This window comes from Lepidochelys kempii, chromosome 3 (genome assembly GCF_965140265.1).
Source record: "Lepidochelys kempii isolate rLepKem1 chromosome 3, rLepKem1.hap2, whole genome shotgun sequence".
NCBI lineage: Eukaryota > Metazoa > Chordata > Testudines > Cheloniidae > Lepidochelys > Lepidochelys kempii.
Genome location: NC_133258.1, coordinates 210,408,602 through 210,425,982, shown reverse-complemented (window position 1 = coordinate 210,425,982; position 17,381 = coordinate 210,408,602). Strand labels below are relative to the sequence as shown.

At 46.1% G+C, this 17,381-nt stretch overlaps 1 protein-coding gene across 2 annotated transcripts in view; it reads left to right on the top strand.

Moving 5' to 3' along the window:
- The window catches only part of MRPS5 (mitochondrial ribosomal protein S5), a 97,432-nt gene that overhangs the window by 32,454 nt on the left and 47,597 nt on the right, over positions 1-17,381 (top strand). For both annotated transcript variants that reach the window (XM_073339980.1, XM_073339982.1), the window contains exons 3-4: positions 9,946-10,071; positions 11,056-11,289. In XM_073339980.1, the coding sequence (XP_073196081.1) occupies positions 9,946-10,071; positions 11,056-11,289 (360 nt within the window). The remainder of the gene's footprint in view (positions 1-9,945; positions 10,072-11,055; positions 11,290-17,381) is intronic.

Below are 17,381 nucleotides of genomic sequence, written 5' to 3'. Positions count from 1 at the left end.
ATTTTGTCAGACCATAAACATTACGCCATTTCTGTGAAATATAGCACTTTACATTTTCCAACACTGTAATACCCCACTCTGTCTCTGAATATTAGCTTGCTAACATAAAGTGTCAGAGCTAGGATGGATTATGTGCTTACAGAAAAAGGGCCCATCATTGATCACCTCTTAGCAGAAGCTGGAAACGTGTGGTAAGATTTATGTGCAATCTTGCAGTTACTGTTGTTTCTACTGTATCTGTTTTGCAACTCTTGGGGTATGTCTTCACTAGAGCTGGAAGGTGTAAAGTCCAGCTCAAGAAGGCATACCCAGAAGTGACTGTTTATCCTAAAAGTCCATTCTTTATCTCTTGGTCTCTGGAGAATTCAGTTTGAAGCAGTATATGCAACCTTTTCAGGAGGTGGTACCTCTTGGGAAGTGTTACAACCTGAGTGAATTCGCTTAATCACCTTCCGCTGACCTAAGGGTATGTCTACACTATGGAATAAGGTCGAATTTATAGAAGTCGTTTTTTTAGAAATCGGTTTTATATATTCAAGTGTGTGTGTCCCCACAGAAAATGCTCTAAGTGCATTAAGTGCATTCACTCGGCGGAGTGCTTCCACAGTACCGAGGCAAGCGTCATCTTCCGGAGCATTGCACTGTGGGTGGCTGTCCCGCAGTTCCCGCAGTCTCCGCTGCCCATTGGAATTCTGGGTTAAGATCCCAATGCCTGATAGGGCTAAAACATTGTCGCGGGTGGTTCTGGGTACATATCAGGCCCCCGTTCCCTCCCTCCCTCCGTGAAAGCAAGGGCAGACAATCATTTCGCGCCTTTTTTCCTGAGTTACCTGTGCAGACGCCATACCACGGCAAGCATGGAGCCCGCTCAGGTAACCATCACCCTATGTCTCCTGGGTGCTGGCAGAAGCAGTACTGCATTGCTACACAGTAGCAGCAACCCATTGCCTTCTGGCAGCAGACGGTGCAATATGACTGGTAGCCGTCATCGTCATGTCCGAGGTGCTCCTGGCCACGTCGGCCAGGAGCGCCTGGGCAGACATGGGTGCAGGGACTAAATTTGGAGTGACTTGACCAGGTCATTCTCTTTAGTCCTGCAGTCAGTCCTATTGAACCATCTTATGGTGAGCAGGCAGGCGATACGGATTGCTAGCAGTCCTATTGCATCATCTTCTGCCGGGCAGCCATGAGATGTGGATGGCATGCAGTCCTTCTGCACCGTCTGCTGCCAGCCAAAGATGTAAAAGATAGATGGAGCGGATCAAAACAAGAAATAGACCAGATTTGTTTTGTACTCATTTGCTTCTCCCCTCATCCCCCGTCTAGGGGACTCGTTCCTCTAGGTCACACTGCAGTCACTCACAGAGAAGGTGCAGCAAGGTAAATCTAGCCATGTATCAATCAGAGGCAAGACTAACCTCCTTGTTCAAATAAGAACAATAACTTAGGTGCACCATTTCTTATTGGAACCCTCCGTGAAGTCCTGCCTGAAATACTCTTTGATGTAAAGCCACCCCCTTTGTTGATTTTAGCTTCCTGAAGCCATCCCTGTAAGCCATGTCGTCAGTCGCCTCTCCCTCCGTCAGAACAACGGCAGACAATCGTTCCGCGCCTTTTTTCTGTGCGGACGCCATACCAAGGCACGCATGGAGGCCGCTCAGCTCACTTTGGCAATTAGGAGCACATTAAACACCACACACATTATCCAGAAGTATATGCAGCACCAGACCTGGCAGAGCGATACCGGGCGAGGAGGCGACGTCAGCGCGGTCACGTGAGTGATCAGGACATGGACACAGATTTCTCTGAAAGCATGGGCCCTGTCAATGCATGCATCATGGGGCAGGTTCATGCTGTGGAACGCCGATTCTGGGCTCGGTAAACAAGCACAGACTGGTGGGACCGCATAGTGTTGCAGGTCTGGGACGATTCCCAGTGGCTGCGAAACTTTCGCATGCGTAAAGGCACTTTCATGGAACTTTGACTTGCTTTCCCCTGCCCTGAAGTGCATGAATACCAAGATGAGAGCAGCCCTCACAGTTGAGAAGTGAGTGGCGATAGCCCTGTGGAAGCTTGCAACACCAGACAGCTACCGGTCAGTTGGGAATCAATTTGGAGTGGGCAAATCTACTGTTGGGGCTGCTGTGATGCAAGTAGCCAACACAATCAAAGATCTGCTGATATCAAGGGTAGTGACCCTGGGAAATGTGCAGGTCATAGTGGATGGCTTTGCTGCAATGGGATTCCCTAACTGTGGTGGGGCTATAGACGGAACCCAGATCCCTATCTTGGCACCGGAGCACCAAGCCGCCGAGTACATAAACCGCAAGGGGTACTTTTCAATAGTGCTGCAAGCCCTGGCGGATCACAAGGGACATTTCACCAACATCAACGTGGGATGGCCAGGAAAGGTACATGACGCTCGCATCTTCAGGAACTCTGGTCTGTTTCAAAAGCTGCAAGAAGGGACTTTATTCCCAGACCAGAAAATAACTGTTGGGGATGTTGAAATGCCTATATGTATCCTTGGGGACCCAGCCTACCCCTTAACGCCATGGCTCATGAAGCCGTACGCAGGCAGCCTGGACAGTAGTCAGGAGCTGTTCAACTACAGGCTGAGCAAGTGCAGAATGGTGGTAGAATGTGCATTTGGATGTTTAAAGGCGCGCTGGCGCAGTTTACTGACTCGCTTAGACCTCAGCGAAACCAATATTCCCACTGTTATTACTGCTTGCTGTGTGCTCCACAATATCTTTGAGCGTAAAGGGGAGACGTTTATGGCGGGCTGGGAGGTTGAGGCAAATCGCCTGGCTGCTGGTTACGCGCAGCCAGACACCAGGGCGGTTAGAAGAGCGCAGGAGGTCACGGTACACATCAGAGAAGCTTTGAAAACCAGTTTCATGACTGGCCAGGCTACGGTGTGAAAGTTCTCTTTGTTTCTCCTTGATGAAACCCCCTGCCCCTTGGTTCACTCTACTTCTCTGCAAGCTAACCACCCTCTCCTCCTCCCTTTAATCATTGCTTGCAGAGGCAATAAAGTCATTGTTGCTTCACGTTCATGCATTCTTTATTCATTCATCACACAAATAGGGGGATGACTACCAAGGTAGCCCAGGAGGGGTGGTGGAGGAGGGAAGGAAAATGCCACACAGCACTTCAAAAGTTTACAACTTTAAAATTTATTGAATGCCAGCCTTTTTTTGGGGGCAGTCCTCTTTGGTGGAGTGGCTGGTTGGCGGGTAGCCCTCCCCACCGCGTTCTTGGGCGTCTGGGTGTGGAGGCTATGGAACTTGGGGAGGAGGGCGGTTGGTTACACAGGGGCTGTAGTGGCAGTCTGTGCTCCAGCTGCCTTTGCTGCAGCTCAAGCATACACTGGAGCATACTGGTTTGGTCCTCCAGCAGCCTCAGCATTGAATCCTGCCTCCTCTCATCACGCTGCCGCCACATTTGAGCTTCAGCCCTGTCTTCAGCCCGCCACTTACTCTCTTCAGCCCGCCACTTACTCTCTTCAGCCCGCCACTTACTCTCTTCAGCCCGCCACCTCTCCTCCCGGTCATTTTGTGCTTTCCTGCACTCTGATATTGTCTGCCTCCATGCATTCGTCTGTGCTCTGTCAGTGTGGGAGGACAGCATGAGCTCAGAGAACATTTCATCACGAGTGCATTTTTTTCTTTCTAATCTTCACTAGCCTCTGGGAAGGAGAAGATCCTGTGATCATTGAAACACATGCAGCTGGTGGAGAAAAAAAAGGGACAGCGGTATTTAAAAAGACACATTTTATAAAACAGTGGCTACGCTCTTTCAGGGTAAACGTTGCTGTTAACATTACATACATAACATTACATACCTTGCTGTTAACATTACATACATAGCACATGTGCTTTCATTACAAGGTCGCATTTTGCCTCCCCCCACCGCGTGGCTACCCCCTCAACCTGCCCCCCTTCCTGGGGCTAAGAGCGGGGAACATTTCTGTTCAGCCGCAGGCAAACAGCTCAGCAGGAACGGGCTCCTCTGAATGTCCCCTGAAGAAAAGCACCCTATTTCAACCAGGAGACCATGAATATCATCTCACTCTCCTGAGGATAACACAGAGAGATAAAGAACGGATGTTGTTTGAACGCCAGCAAACATACACTGCAATGCTTTGTTGTACAATGATTCCCAAGTACGTGTTACTGGCCTGGAGTGGTAAAGTGTCCTACCATGAAGGACGCAATAAGGCTGCCCTCCCCAGAAACCTTTTGCAAAGGCTTTGGGAGTACATCCAGGAGAGCCGCGAATGCCAGGGCAAATTAATCCTTTCACATGCTTGCTTTTAAACCATGTATAGTATTTTAAAAGGTACACTCACTGGAGGTCCCTTCTCCGCCTGCCGGGTCCAGGAGGCAGCCTTGGGTGGGTTCGGAGGGTACTGGCTCCAGGTCCAGGGTGAGAAACAGTTCCTGGCTGTCGGGAAAACCGGTTTCTCCGCTTGCTTGCTGTGAGCTATCTACAACCTCATCATCTTCTTCTTCTTCGTCCCCAAAACCTGCTTCCATGTTGGCTCCATCTCCATTGAGGGAGTCAAATAACACGGCTGGGGTAGTGATGGCTGAACCCCCTAAAATGGCATGCAGCTCATCATAGAAGCGGCATGTTTGGGGCTCTGACCCAGAGCGGCCGTTCGCCCCTCTGGTTTTCTGGTAGGCTTGCCTCAGCTCCTTAAGTTTCACGCGGCACTGCTTCGGATCCCTGTTATGGCCTCTGTCCTTCATGCCCTGGGAGATTTTGGCAAAGGTTTTGGCATTTCAAAAACTGGAACGGAGTTCTGATAGCACGGATTCCTTTCCCCATACAGCGATCAGATCCTGTACCTCCCATTCAGCCCATGCTTGAGCTCTTTTGCGATTCTGGGACTCCATCATGGTCACCTCTGCTGATGAGCTCTGCATGGTCACCTGCAGCTTGCCACGCTGGCCAAACAAGAAATGAGATTCAAAAGTTCGTGGGCTTTTTCCTGTCTACCTGGCCAGTGCATCTGAGTTGAGTGCTGTCCAGAGCGGTCACAATGGAGCACTCTGGGATAGCTCCCGGAGGCCAATACCATCGAATTGTGTCCACAGTACCCCAAATTCGACCCAGCAAGGCCGATTTAAGCACTAATCCACTTGTCAGGGGTGGAGTACGGAAATCAATTTTAAGATCCCTTTAAGTCGAACTAAAGGGCTTCATCGTGTGGACGGATGCAGGTTTACATCGATTTAACACTGCTAAATTCGACCTAAAGTCCTAGTGTAGACCAGGGCTTAGTTCCTGGAGGAGCTGTGGTCCTCCTCCCCCAGGGAATTACATATAGTCCCTGGCCCACAATGGTACATACACTTAATACAGTAACATCTCCCAAAGATATTGCAGGAAATTGCCATTCATGTCACAGTTATGGAAAATACTATAAATGCAAATTGAAGAAGTGATCATGCAAACTGGGTGTGTTTTACATTAAGAACAAATGAATAGGGGTTTTCAAGGCTCCTGGTGAAAGGAATTGCTAATATTTAGAACCACCACAAATTGTTTTGACTGTTTAGCTTTGATGGGACAAAGTTACCATCTTTTGAAGGTAGTTTTTTCTGACATTGAGATTGTAACAGTTCTCTCTGATTGGAATAGTCTCACGCTATCTGTGCACCAGTGATAGGACTATTCAACACCTTCCTTGAATGCAGATTATTGATTTGAGGGCAATTAAATTGTGTCAGAGAGAATGCGTATATTAAAAATTAAATGCAGTATAATGGTCTCGTTAATTGCACATATGCTTAGTAAGTAGCAGGTATGTAATGTAATTGGTAGAAAGGTTAAGTATACTAGCTAACATTTAAATCTCAGCAGATTGTTTTAGAAAGATTTGTGAATTTTTAAGTGTTCCTGTTAGGTGCCATGACCACTTTGGAAGCTGAAATCCTCTTGTCATTACAGCATAAATACAGTCCTTTCCCCACTCTTTCCAATTTGTAACCTCAGCTCTGATCTAGAGGGCCACCTCTGTAGATGAGTAACTTACTCATCTCATACTCTGGCAGTACATGATCTTTTCTGAATCTGTCAGCAAGGCTGCCAGCTGTGGTGATGGTCTGTGAAAACCAATTCTACTAGGAAGCAGAATGAGTCCATCACCTTGTTTCACTGTGATCCCTGAACAATGTCTGGTAATTCTGTTCTGTATATGCTCTTATACCATGCTCAGCACTGTAGTATCCAAGCCCTTTTCACTAGTGCATTAAATAACGTGACTAACATCTATCGTGTTCTCTCCTCCTCTCCCTAGGTCGAAGAAGTCGCACAGTGGGGGGTGGGGAGGGTTACACAATATTATGTGGTGTTTAAAGAATGCAAGGTCAAACAAATGCACCTTGCACTTAGAGGGAAAGATAGAGCACTTAGAGGGGAAGGTCTTTCATTCCTGTGGGAGTTCATTCCACAGTCTTGGGCCAGCCCTTGAAAAAGCTCTGTTTTGTCTTTGTTATTATATATCTGGACCCAGAGTAAACCAGTATCAGTTACCTAAAGATTCTACATCCCATTGCAAAACATCCAAGCAACCTATTGCCTCTAAAGACACAATGTCATATTTCAGCTAATGACTTGTACATTTTAATTTTTTTGAATCCCCTTTTATTTGCTTGGGGGGATGGGGGTGGAGTATTTGAAATGAAAAAATGTAAGGGAGTTTTGTGTGTGTGATGACGTACAAATATTTTAGCTGTTTGTAAACTTAGAGTAAATTTGTCCATAAAAATGTATTCTTAGCTAAAATTGATACGGTTGGCCTAGAAATAAACCATTTGTTATAGAACTCCTATAAAGGTGAGTTTATAAAGATAATATAGATTTCTAACTATAATGGCACTAGCAAGCATTACTACTGTAGAATAAAGCACATTTATCATGGCATGTTCACTAACCTTTTTAAAAATGTATCAACAATATTAGTTTCTTTAAATCCTGGCTGTTAAAATCTGCTACGTGACTGATTTGGCATCAGACAGTATTCAGCAAAAGTTGTTTTCAGGTGGAAAAAATTCAACCTATTAAACAATGTTTAATCGTTCTATGAAATTAACTACTTTGCTCCCAAATATTAATATTGATACATATGTGGTTCCCTCCACATCCTCAACTAATCTTTCTTTTTTGTTTATGCTCTGGGGGAGCTGAGATTCTTCCTTTTCAAATGAGCTGAGAAATATGCCTTTAATCTTGGTAGACTGAGAGATTGGACTGTAAAATTGTGATGATGTTTGCAGAAAAACTATCCTAGATAATGTTTGGGTGTTACCAATTTGTGTTCTACTTTTCCTCTCCCTCCAAAGTAAGTACAGCTGGGCTTGTGGTCCAGGGACAGTCTGGTGTCAAAAGATGGGATATTAAAAAATTTGACCTGGGTAAAACCGCAAATGAATAATGCACCCTTTAGCAGCCCATGGCAATAAACCCTTTATCGCATACCGTATCTATGTATTGCATCCTGTTAACATCTTTGTGAAAACGTGTGGCTTTGCAACTGGAGCTGTTTTAGCAGTAGGAGAGTGAAGCCGGCACATACGAGTCTTATGTTACTGAATTTAAATAAATGCAAAATAAAGATAAGGCCACAAATCGTTAGGAAGATGCATTTGTATCCTCAGGAATTACAAATACATAGTATGAGTAAAGGCAATGGCAGGTTATGGATGCTCCGTGCCGGCTGCACCCTTGCTTTCTGCATTGCATAACTTCACTGGTGCCATTGTCTGGGGATCCGTGGGCCCAGATTGAGACTAGGGCAGGGTATCTCTTTCAGTAATTTGGGATCTTCCGCAGTTATTTTGTGTTGCTTTTTAGATACGTCGCTTCAGTCCAACTGAGCTATTTTTCCCCTCTGATTGCTGGTATTCAGACTGCTGCTTTAGAGAGAGAGACCCAGAATGTGGTCAAGCCGGAGACAGGAGATGTCATTTACAGCAGCGATGTCTCTTGTGAGTTGAGGCATTTGAGAGATGTTTCAGGTCACTGTTGTTGATCAGGCTCATTCATTCTCAGGAGCTGAAGCAATTGTCTGACTGTATTCCTGATTATCTTCTTTACTGGATTCTGGCCTAGTTGGGAGGAAAAACTGGCTTTATACCATGTTGTGAATATCTTCATCACATCATTTGAGTTTTAATTTAAAAAACAAACAAACAAAAAAACCAACGCTGCCATTTTGAAAAGCTCTGTGTTTCAGCTTTATGTCGTGGTAGTGTAGTAATGTCAGTTAGTAAATATGCATGCAAGCCGTGTATCAGGTCTTGGTCTGAACGTGAAGATGGTTACTTCCCATGCCTTATGGCACAGCAGATGTGCCCAGACAAGATATACAGCTGGCTGTGAAATTAATTTGGTTTTCTGAATGTATCTTGTTCAGTTCTGTGATGCTCTGTAAAGCATCACACCTCAATGAGGGGTGGAAGGAAGGATGTAAAGGGTGGGAGAACACAGTATTTCATCAGTGTATGAAAGCATTAACTGATGTAATGAAAGGAGCATAAACTCGGGAAGGCAAGCATAAAAGTGTAATTAGGCGGGCCAAAAAAATTGAAGAATAACTGGTAAAGACAAACAATCTAACAGCAAAAAAATGTTAAGTACATTGGAAGCAGGAAGCCTGCTAAACAGTCATTGCGGCCACTGGATAATCACGGTGCTAAAGAAATACTCAAGGAAGACAAGGCCATTGTGGAGAAGCTAAATGAATTCTTTGCATCAGTCTTCACTGCAGAGCACGTGAGGGAGATTCCCACACCTGAGCCATTCTTTTTAGTTGACAAATTTTAGGAATGCCCCAGATTTTAGGGGTCAATAGAGGAGATTTAGGAACAAATTGATAAACTAAACAGTGTTAAGTCACCTTCACCAGGTGGTGGTCACCCAAGAGTTGTGAAGGAACTCAAATATAAAATTGCAGAACTACTAACTGTGGTGTGTAGCCTATCACTTAAATCACCGTCAGTACTAGATGACTGGAGGATAATTAATGTGACACCAACGTGTAAAAAAGGCTGCAGAGATGATCCAGGTAATGACTGTAAGCCTCACTTCAGTAACAGGCAAATTGGTTGAAACTATAGTAAAGAATAGAATGATCAGACACCTAGATGAACATATGTTGGGGAAGAGTCAACATGGTTTTTGTAAAGGGAAATCATGCCTCACCGTGCACAGCTCCTTAAATATCATCTGTATGTATATCTCACAATGATTGATAGGATCAGTATGCCAGAAGCTTTTTTGAGAGCTGCCACATGACATCGCTTATGAATAAATACCATGGAAGTGGTGTGCTAGGTGTAGTGATTTGGTAAGGCCTGTTAAGAGTTGCTTTTACAAAACAGCGAACTCTTTGCCAGCTGGCACCAATGGGTCTCGGTGTCACAGAGAGCAGTTGCTGCTATTGCCCATGTCAGTTACGAGTGAATGATCTTGTTTTGCTCCTGTCTTGTGCTACCAAGGCCATTAAAACATTACACTGGCTAAGAATGGTGTTGATTTAAAAACAAAATTCAGAATAGATTTTAAACCCTGTGCTCGCCTGGGTACCTTCCTTACCGCGGTACTTATGTAGTTTCACCTCCTTTGCAGTGGCAATGCAAACCATGTTGGAAACCATTGTTGTTTTGAACAGTGTTTAAACAGAGTTCCATTAATTTGCTTTGAGATCCAATGCACACAGGGCCCAAAAGAGATGGGGGCAGAGGAAGTAGTGGAGAGAGAGAAGGATCCAGGCAGAAGAATACATGTTTGCTTAAATGGGCATTAATGGGGGGGGTGTTACGAATTCCCAGAACAGATCAACTAAGGGTTAGCGTCTTGAATATTTTGTTCAGTAGTGTTACCAATATTAATTATTCTGGTACCATACTTACGAAAGCAATTTCATTACAGTGACAGCTAATGAGCTGTGGAAAGGGGTTTTGGCAGAGACTGGTGCTGGAGCAAGGAAGGGAAGAGGAAAGCGAACCAAGAAAAAGTTCAAGAGGGATCTCAATAGAGGCCAGATCATTGGTGAAGGTAAATGCATCAATAACCATAGGACTGGTAAATGCGTTGCTCTTACCATTCATAGTGTGTTTGGTTTGTAATTAGGATTGCCAACTTTCTAATTGCACAAAACCGAATCCCCTTTCCCCGCACATTCTCCCAGGCCACACCCCTGCTCATTCCATCCCCCCTCCATCCATTGCTCGTTCTCCCCCACCCTCACTCACTTTCACCAGGCTGAGGCAGGGGTTTGGGATGCGGGAGGGGGTGAGGACTCTGAGATGGGTCTGGGGTGAGAGGTTTGGGGTACAGGAGGGGGCGTGGGCTCCGGGAGGGAGTCTGAGTGCAGGAGGGGGCTCAGGGCTGGGGCAGGGTGTTGGGGTGCAGGAGGGGGTTCAGTGTGCGAGCTCCAGCCCACCGGCACTTACCTCAGGCAGCTCCTGGAAGTGGCCGGCATGTCTGGCTCCTAAGCGGAGGGGGGGCAGGGGGTTCTGCGCACTGCCTGCCCCCACAGGCACCACGCCCGCAGCACCCATTGTCCATGGTTCCCAGCCAATGGGAGCTGCGGAGCCAGCTCTTGCGGTAGGGGCAGCGTGCAGAGCCCCTGTGGCTGCCCCTGTGCCTAGGAGCCAGACATGCTGGCCACTTCCAGGAGCTGTGCGGAGCCAGGGCAGAGCATTCCAGTCAAAAACCAGATGCCTGACAACCCTATTTGTAATACTTGTTGTAAACAGTGCAGTTAGCACATTGGCATTAATTTCTGTGGAGTCATGACAACACTGAATGAATGCTCTCTCTCTCTCTCTTCTTTTTTCATAGGTGATTTTGATAATGATACTCCATTTCACATAGTTCCAGCTTTTAATACAAATTCTGTCATGTGGAAAGCAGTTGAAATATAAATGAACATTAAAACTTCCGTTTTATTAGATTCATCTTGTGTACTGTTGAGTTTTAATCTTTAATTTTTCATTAAATGTGAGGGAAATCTTTTCACGTTTTGCTTTTCTTAAGGACGTTCTGGTTTCCTTTGGCCTGGTCTCAATACTCCTGTGCTGAAAAGTGGGGCACTCCAGACAATTGGTCAGCGAGACAAAGAGGAGCAGGAGAAGGTGCAGTCTGAAATTATCCGGCAGAGGGATGAGTGGGAGAAGAGAAGAAAAACAAAGGTGAAGCGAGAGAGAGGCTGGACTGGAAGTTCCTGGGGAGGCATCAGTCTGGGACCCCCTGAGCCAGGTCCTAATGGAGGTAAGAAGAGGGAATGTAATTACCTTCTTAGAGAGAGGCATGGGAAGAAGAATCCATACTTTCCCAGCATTTTACATTTCTTTATAATTATTCTCCTCTATACTAGGAACTATAAGAATTTCTATACACAAACCCAGGCAGTTAAACTAAAGATTCATAATCTTAACTGGACTGACAGTTGTTACATTAATGCTCAGAGCTAATTGACTGCTTCTCAGTTAAGCTTTTGTGAGTCTTAAAATGTGAAAACACTTTTTGTGTGTCTTACATCAGCAGCCCTGAGTACAAGATGTAGCCATATGTTCCCATTAGCTTAGTAACAGAAATAAATATTTCATGTTAGCATAAACAAGGAAAGAATGGCTAATAAAATGTCATATTAGAAATACAAATTATAGGAGATAAGTATAAGGCTATCACCTCGCATATTTAAACCTCTTACGCAAACTCAAGGCCCCATACAGTTAGTGGCAAGGTGAGGCTAAATTCTGTTTCATGTCCTAGATCAGTGGTGGGCAACCTGCAGGCCGCATGTGGCCCATCAGAGTAAGCTGATTGTGGGCCGCGAAACATTTTGCAGACATTAACCATCTGCAGGTATGGCCCCCCGCAGCAGCCAGAGGCCACGGTTTGCTGTTCCCAGCCAATGGGAGCTGCGGGATTCAGCGGGCCACAGGAGCGTGCTGGCCACTGCTTCCCGCAGCTCCGATTGGCCGGGAACAGCGAACCGCGGCCACTGGGAGCTGCGGGGGTCCATGCCTGCAAATGGTCAACGTCCGCAAAATGTCTCGCAGCTCACCGGTGGATTACTCTGATGGGTCGCATGCGGGCCGCAGCTTGCCCACCACTGTCCTAGCTTCTCTGCAACAGTCTTTTGTGGTAACTAGAAATTCTACGACAGCTTCTTTTAGAACAAAAAAGTTTTTAACAAATTAAATATGAAAACAAGTAACTCAGCCGAGTAATGTCTGTGAAACAGTTAACGTTGACGTTTATATTGTCATGTTTAGGTTTTTCTGGTAATATTCCATTGAGATTTACCAGACAGTTCACATTTCTCTGCAGGATTGTTTCAAGCTGTCTGCAGGCTCAGATGTAATTGCACCAATTAAACTTGATTGATGTTTTCAAAGTTTTCTTCATACCCATAAGAGCCAGTAGCATAATTTCTTTTCCTAAACTAAAGTCTAGCTTCTGGAGCATATTTCTGCAGCAAGGGATAGATTCTGTGGCAAATGTAATGGCTGCAGAATACATGGAGCCCTTCCCAAATTATGCATATTGAGGTTTTCTAATCTTCTCTCAGGTCACTTCTTTCAGCCCCCCCAATCAGTTTGTGGGTTTTTATTTTGTATAAACTCCCTCCAGTTTGCCAGTATTTTTCAGTAGTATGCTTCATGGAATGCCATATAATGTTCCAAGGGTGTATTTGCATGAAAGCCATGGAAACGAACCATTACTTCCCTGTTCTGTGAGGTTATGTCTCAGTCTGTTCAGACTTTATCTACAGGTTGCCCACCACTGCCTTAGAGGTCATGGTGGAGCTTCCGTTACTCAGAGACTTTAAGTCAAGATTAGACGTCTTTCTAAAATACACATTCTAGCTCAATCAGAAGGCTTGATGGAGGGCTCCTTGGGTGACCTTCTCTGATCTGGGATGTTCGGATCATCCTAGATTATCAGAATGGTCGCTTCTAGCCTAATCCCAACTTCACAGCTAATCGCTGGGGCAGCATCTGTTTTGGCCATGTATACGTTCTCATACTGCCATGTAAGGTGGTGAAATGACTCAACTGGAAAAATAATTCAGTCAGCAAGGCCTTTTCTTGAGGGAAGGTTAGGAGGGTGGGTTATTTATACCTTTTATGTAGAAGACAGGGACGGAGGGCCATGTGTTCGCCGTCACTGCCAAGTGCTGATCAGACAGGTTCTGCAGCCAGGTATGTGCAGTGTGGCACTGTGCAGGCAATGCATTAAGGACAAGAATTGCTGCTGGTAAGCAGCAACGTTCTTCTTCCCTGTGTGTCTTGCTCCCTGCTGTCTGATGCAGCCGTCTGTCGAAGCTTTGCTCCGCAAATGCTTGTTTAAGAGCGGTATGTTTTTTTCAGGTTGTTGGTATATGAAAGTTCTCTCACCTGCCATATGAGAGGCCTGGTTTTGATTCCTGAGTCAATGCAGGAATTAGTCTACTGATTCCTTTTCCTTTAGAATGTAAGCTCTTCATGGCAGGAACTGTGCCTCTTTCATGGCTAGGAAGCATACAGCTTGTTGTGGGCATGACCAGAAACAAATTATTATTAATGTTTACGGTAGTCAGATAAGGGAGTTAATTAGGGTTCAGTAAATTCTGAAACAGAAACCTTGGCAAAGGTGTGTCAGTCCTGTTGGTCCATCACCAAGAGAATTTTAGATTTTATAAAGTGAATCTTGGCATTTGCCAAAGGCTGTGCCAGAAAGGCTTGCTCATTGTTCCTTTCTGCAAAGTGGGTGTTAGAGCACAGGCCAGTCAAAAGGATCTGTCTGCATTTCTGCTTTGTTTGTATCCTTTCTGCCCTAACTTTCATGTGCCAAATGAGCACTATCAGGGGATAGTGGTACAGAATACTCAAAATTCTGCCATGCTCGTGTATTTGCTTTTTCTCCCTTCTGAGACATTTCTGAAATGGAATTCCGTTCAAAAATAACGTGCAGAGGGGAAGCTTACATTTATTACTATAATGTATATGGAGAAAAGGAGGGGTATGCACTTTGGTGCCCCAAGTGTAGCATACACCTGACCAGTGTTTTCTTATCGCCATTCTGAAAAGACTAAATCATGAATGTTATGTGAAATGTTTAGTTTTGTAAAGATTGCTTCCTGACTCCTACAGGGCAAAAAAATGATACTGTAGCTGCATTTGACTGATTACAAAGAAATTTTTCAGGCCACTCTTTAAATTGAATGCCCTTTAAAGTATTGCACTAACATATTATGGTTGATTTGAAGTGGCAAGATTTTTTTCCTTTTAGTTGTATAGAAATCTTTATCAAATACGTCTCATGGTTGTTTGCTTGAATCATCATAGATTGTCTAATATTATATCATTCAAAATATTCTAAAATAATACTAGATAATAGTGTAGACATGGTGGAAGTGAGCCATTTATAGAATTGTTACATCCTCTAGCAATATGACAGTCTCCAATCAATGCATATATGTTCAGTTCACTTAGGGTAGTCATCTGAGTAATGGTTATGCAAGTAGGCAGCTCATGCATGCAAATGATGAAATACACGAATGGATCATCACTGGAACATACTGTGCACAACTGTTCATTCCCCCCAGCACTTCTTCAGCAGTGAAGAGCTAGGAAGAATAGAGTACGTAACTTTGGTCCTGGAATAAATAGAGTTATGACCTCTCAAGAATTGAGTAATGGTGCCCCAAGAGTTTCAGATTTAATTGAGAGAGGAAGGCTGGCCTTGTCATCAAGGCACTGTACTGAGTTTCAGGATACCTGGGTTCTGGCTCCAGCTCTGTCCCAGACTGAGTGCCTTTGGGCAAGTCACTTAACCGCTCTGTGCCTCACTTCTTTTTCCAGGGATTGCAAATGTTGGTGCCATGGCAGGTGTGTATGCACCCCGGGCACAGACATCAGAGATTTATTTTCCTCAGCAGTATCTGTTGAGGTGGCTCAAGCACCCTCCGTTGCCATACACCGCTGCAGTCTTCTATCAGAGCGGAGCCGCCCACCTCAGTTCCTCCTTAATGCCAGTGAGGGTTGTCAGAGTGAATTCAGGCTTGAGTGATTCACGTACTTCCCTCACTCTGCTTTCTACATAGCTGTACGTTAGTAGCTTGTTGGGTATAGTTAGTTTTAGTCAATTTTGATAGTTTAGGGCTAGGTGTTTTGGTTTTGGTCTCTCTTGACCCTTTTTTCTTGGTACTGGGACCAGTACCAGAATGATGCCTTGCTCTTCGGGGTTTAAGTTATGCAGGATCTGCACAAAGCCTGTACCAGTCAGTGACCAGCATCCATCCTGCCTTAAATGTTTGGGAGAATCCCACATTAGTGACAAACGTCACATCTGGAAAAGCTTCAAGCCCTCCCAAAAAGCGAGAGAGCAGTGAGGCTTAAGGGCTTGTTCATGGAGCCAGCACTTCGACCCCCGTCAGAGTCGTCACAGAGGGAAAGCGCCCCACCTACATCAGCTTTGGTACAGAACACCCCACCAGACATGTCTGCAGTTCCTCGGTCCCATTCTTCGGTACCGAAGGAAAGACTCGGACCTTCCTCTTGCTCTTCTGTGTCAGTACCAAAGCAAGACAGAGGCAGACATACCACAAAGCATTTGGGAGAAAGGCTATCCCTGGAACGCTCATCACCTCCCCGGGGGGATCTCCACCTTCGGGGCCTGTGTCAGGTCTGTTGAGGTCTCCCCTAAAGGACGTTAACAGAGCCAGCAGACAGTGCCGCACCCAGCCACCCCAGACACATATGCAGCTGCAAGAAACGTGTTTAGTCACTCAGTACTGGTATCATTGGCGGCAGAAGGTCTGCAACCCATGCAGATGCCTGCAGCTCATAGCTCGCTCACTGAGATCCTGCAGCATGGTTACCCAAGCCTCCCCTGAAGCCTGTCTTGTCAAGAGGAAAGCTTCCTCTGTTTCCCCGCTACTGCCATCCCCGGGCTCAGGCTGTCTCTCTCTAGTCCCTTCTGCATCAGCCCCTCCTCTGTCAGAGGCATCTGACTCCTCAGGCTCAGAGGTGAGGTCCTTTCTGTCCCATCCAGGACATAGCATGTTCCCCCCCATCAGAGTCATTGGCACCACGGTGCCATGTGGCAAAACCAACGTTGGGCCCCAGCTAAAGGTAAATGCCCTGGATAAGGAGGGATCCCAAGCCCATACCCATGGCCATTCTGGTCACTGTGGGGCATTCCCCCTCCAGCCAGCCAGGTCCTGCCCTTAATCCTCTTGGCACACTGGAGACAAGGGCACCAAAAGCACTCTTCCCCCCCCCCCCACCGAATCCGGTGCAGAGACTGGTTCTGGGCACCAAGAGCACTATTCTTCGATACCTGCTACTGAGACTGGTACCAAGCAGCTGGTATTCATGCGGGCAGCCCCCCCCTGCAAGCTCCGGACCAGCAACCATGTCAGAGGCCTGCTGCCTCCTCCTTCATCATCCACTGAGGCTACTGAACCCTCAGGTTACTCACCACATCAGAGGACCACAGAGCCCCTCAAGAGCCTTTAAAAAGTGGCTTCTGTACTTGGCGTTCAGGCAGAAGAAGTGTCCGAAAGGTCTCAACAGTTGATGGACATCCTGATATCAATGACCCCGGCTAGGGTGGCTCTACCAGGTAATGAAACCATCCTGGAGTCAGTCATGGCTCTTTGGCAGGCACCCTCCTCCCTGTCCCCCACAGCAAAATGAGCCCAGAGGAGGTGCTTTGTCCCCTCTAAGGGCTATGAACATTTCTACTCTCACCACCCACTCCCCAGGCTCTCATGTGGTGGCAGCCACCATGAGCGGGAAAGGCAGGGACATCAAGCTTTCACGCCAAAAAGCAAAGGCTCAAAGAGGCTGGATCTGTTTGGTTGCAAGCTTTATTCTTCAGGAAGCCTGCAACTCAGGATTGCAAACCAGCAGGCACCCCGAGTCGCTATGACTTCATCTTCTGGGAAAATGTTAAAAAGTTGAAAGACAAGTTACCAGAGGAGCGTAGACAAGAGTTTTTGCAGTGATGAGTGAGGAGGGTAAACTGGTTGCCAGAGCTGCCCTCCAAAACATTGCTGGATAATAGTTTGGATATGAGAGAGGTGTTCATGGTTGCAGTCAACTGGGTTTCCCCTAGAGGTCCAACACACGATCCAAGACCTCCCTTTTGAAGCCCCCCGTCTGTTTTCAGAGAAAATGAACGACAGGATTCATAGCCTCAGAGATTCCAGGGTGACCGACACTGAAATCCCTTGGGATCTATACTCCAGTGAAGGGGGGAGGGGGGAAGCAATTTCTTCCACAGCAGCCATTCTGACACCAGAGTTTTGCTTCCCAATCCCAAAATCCACCAAAAAAAATTAGAAAGGGATTATAGGAGGTGTCCCC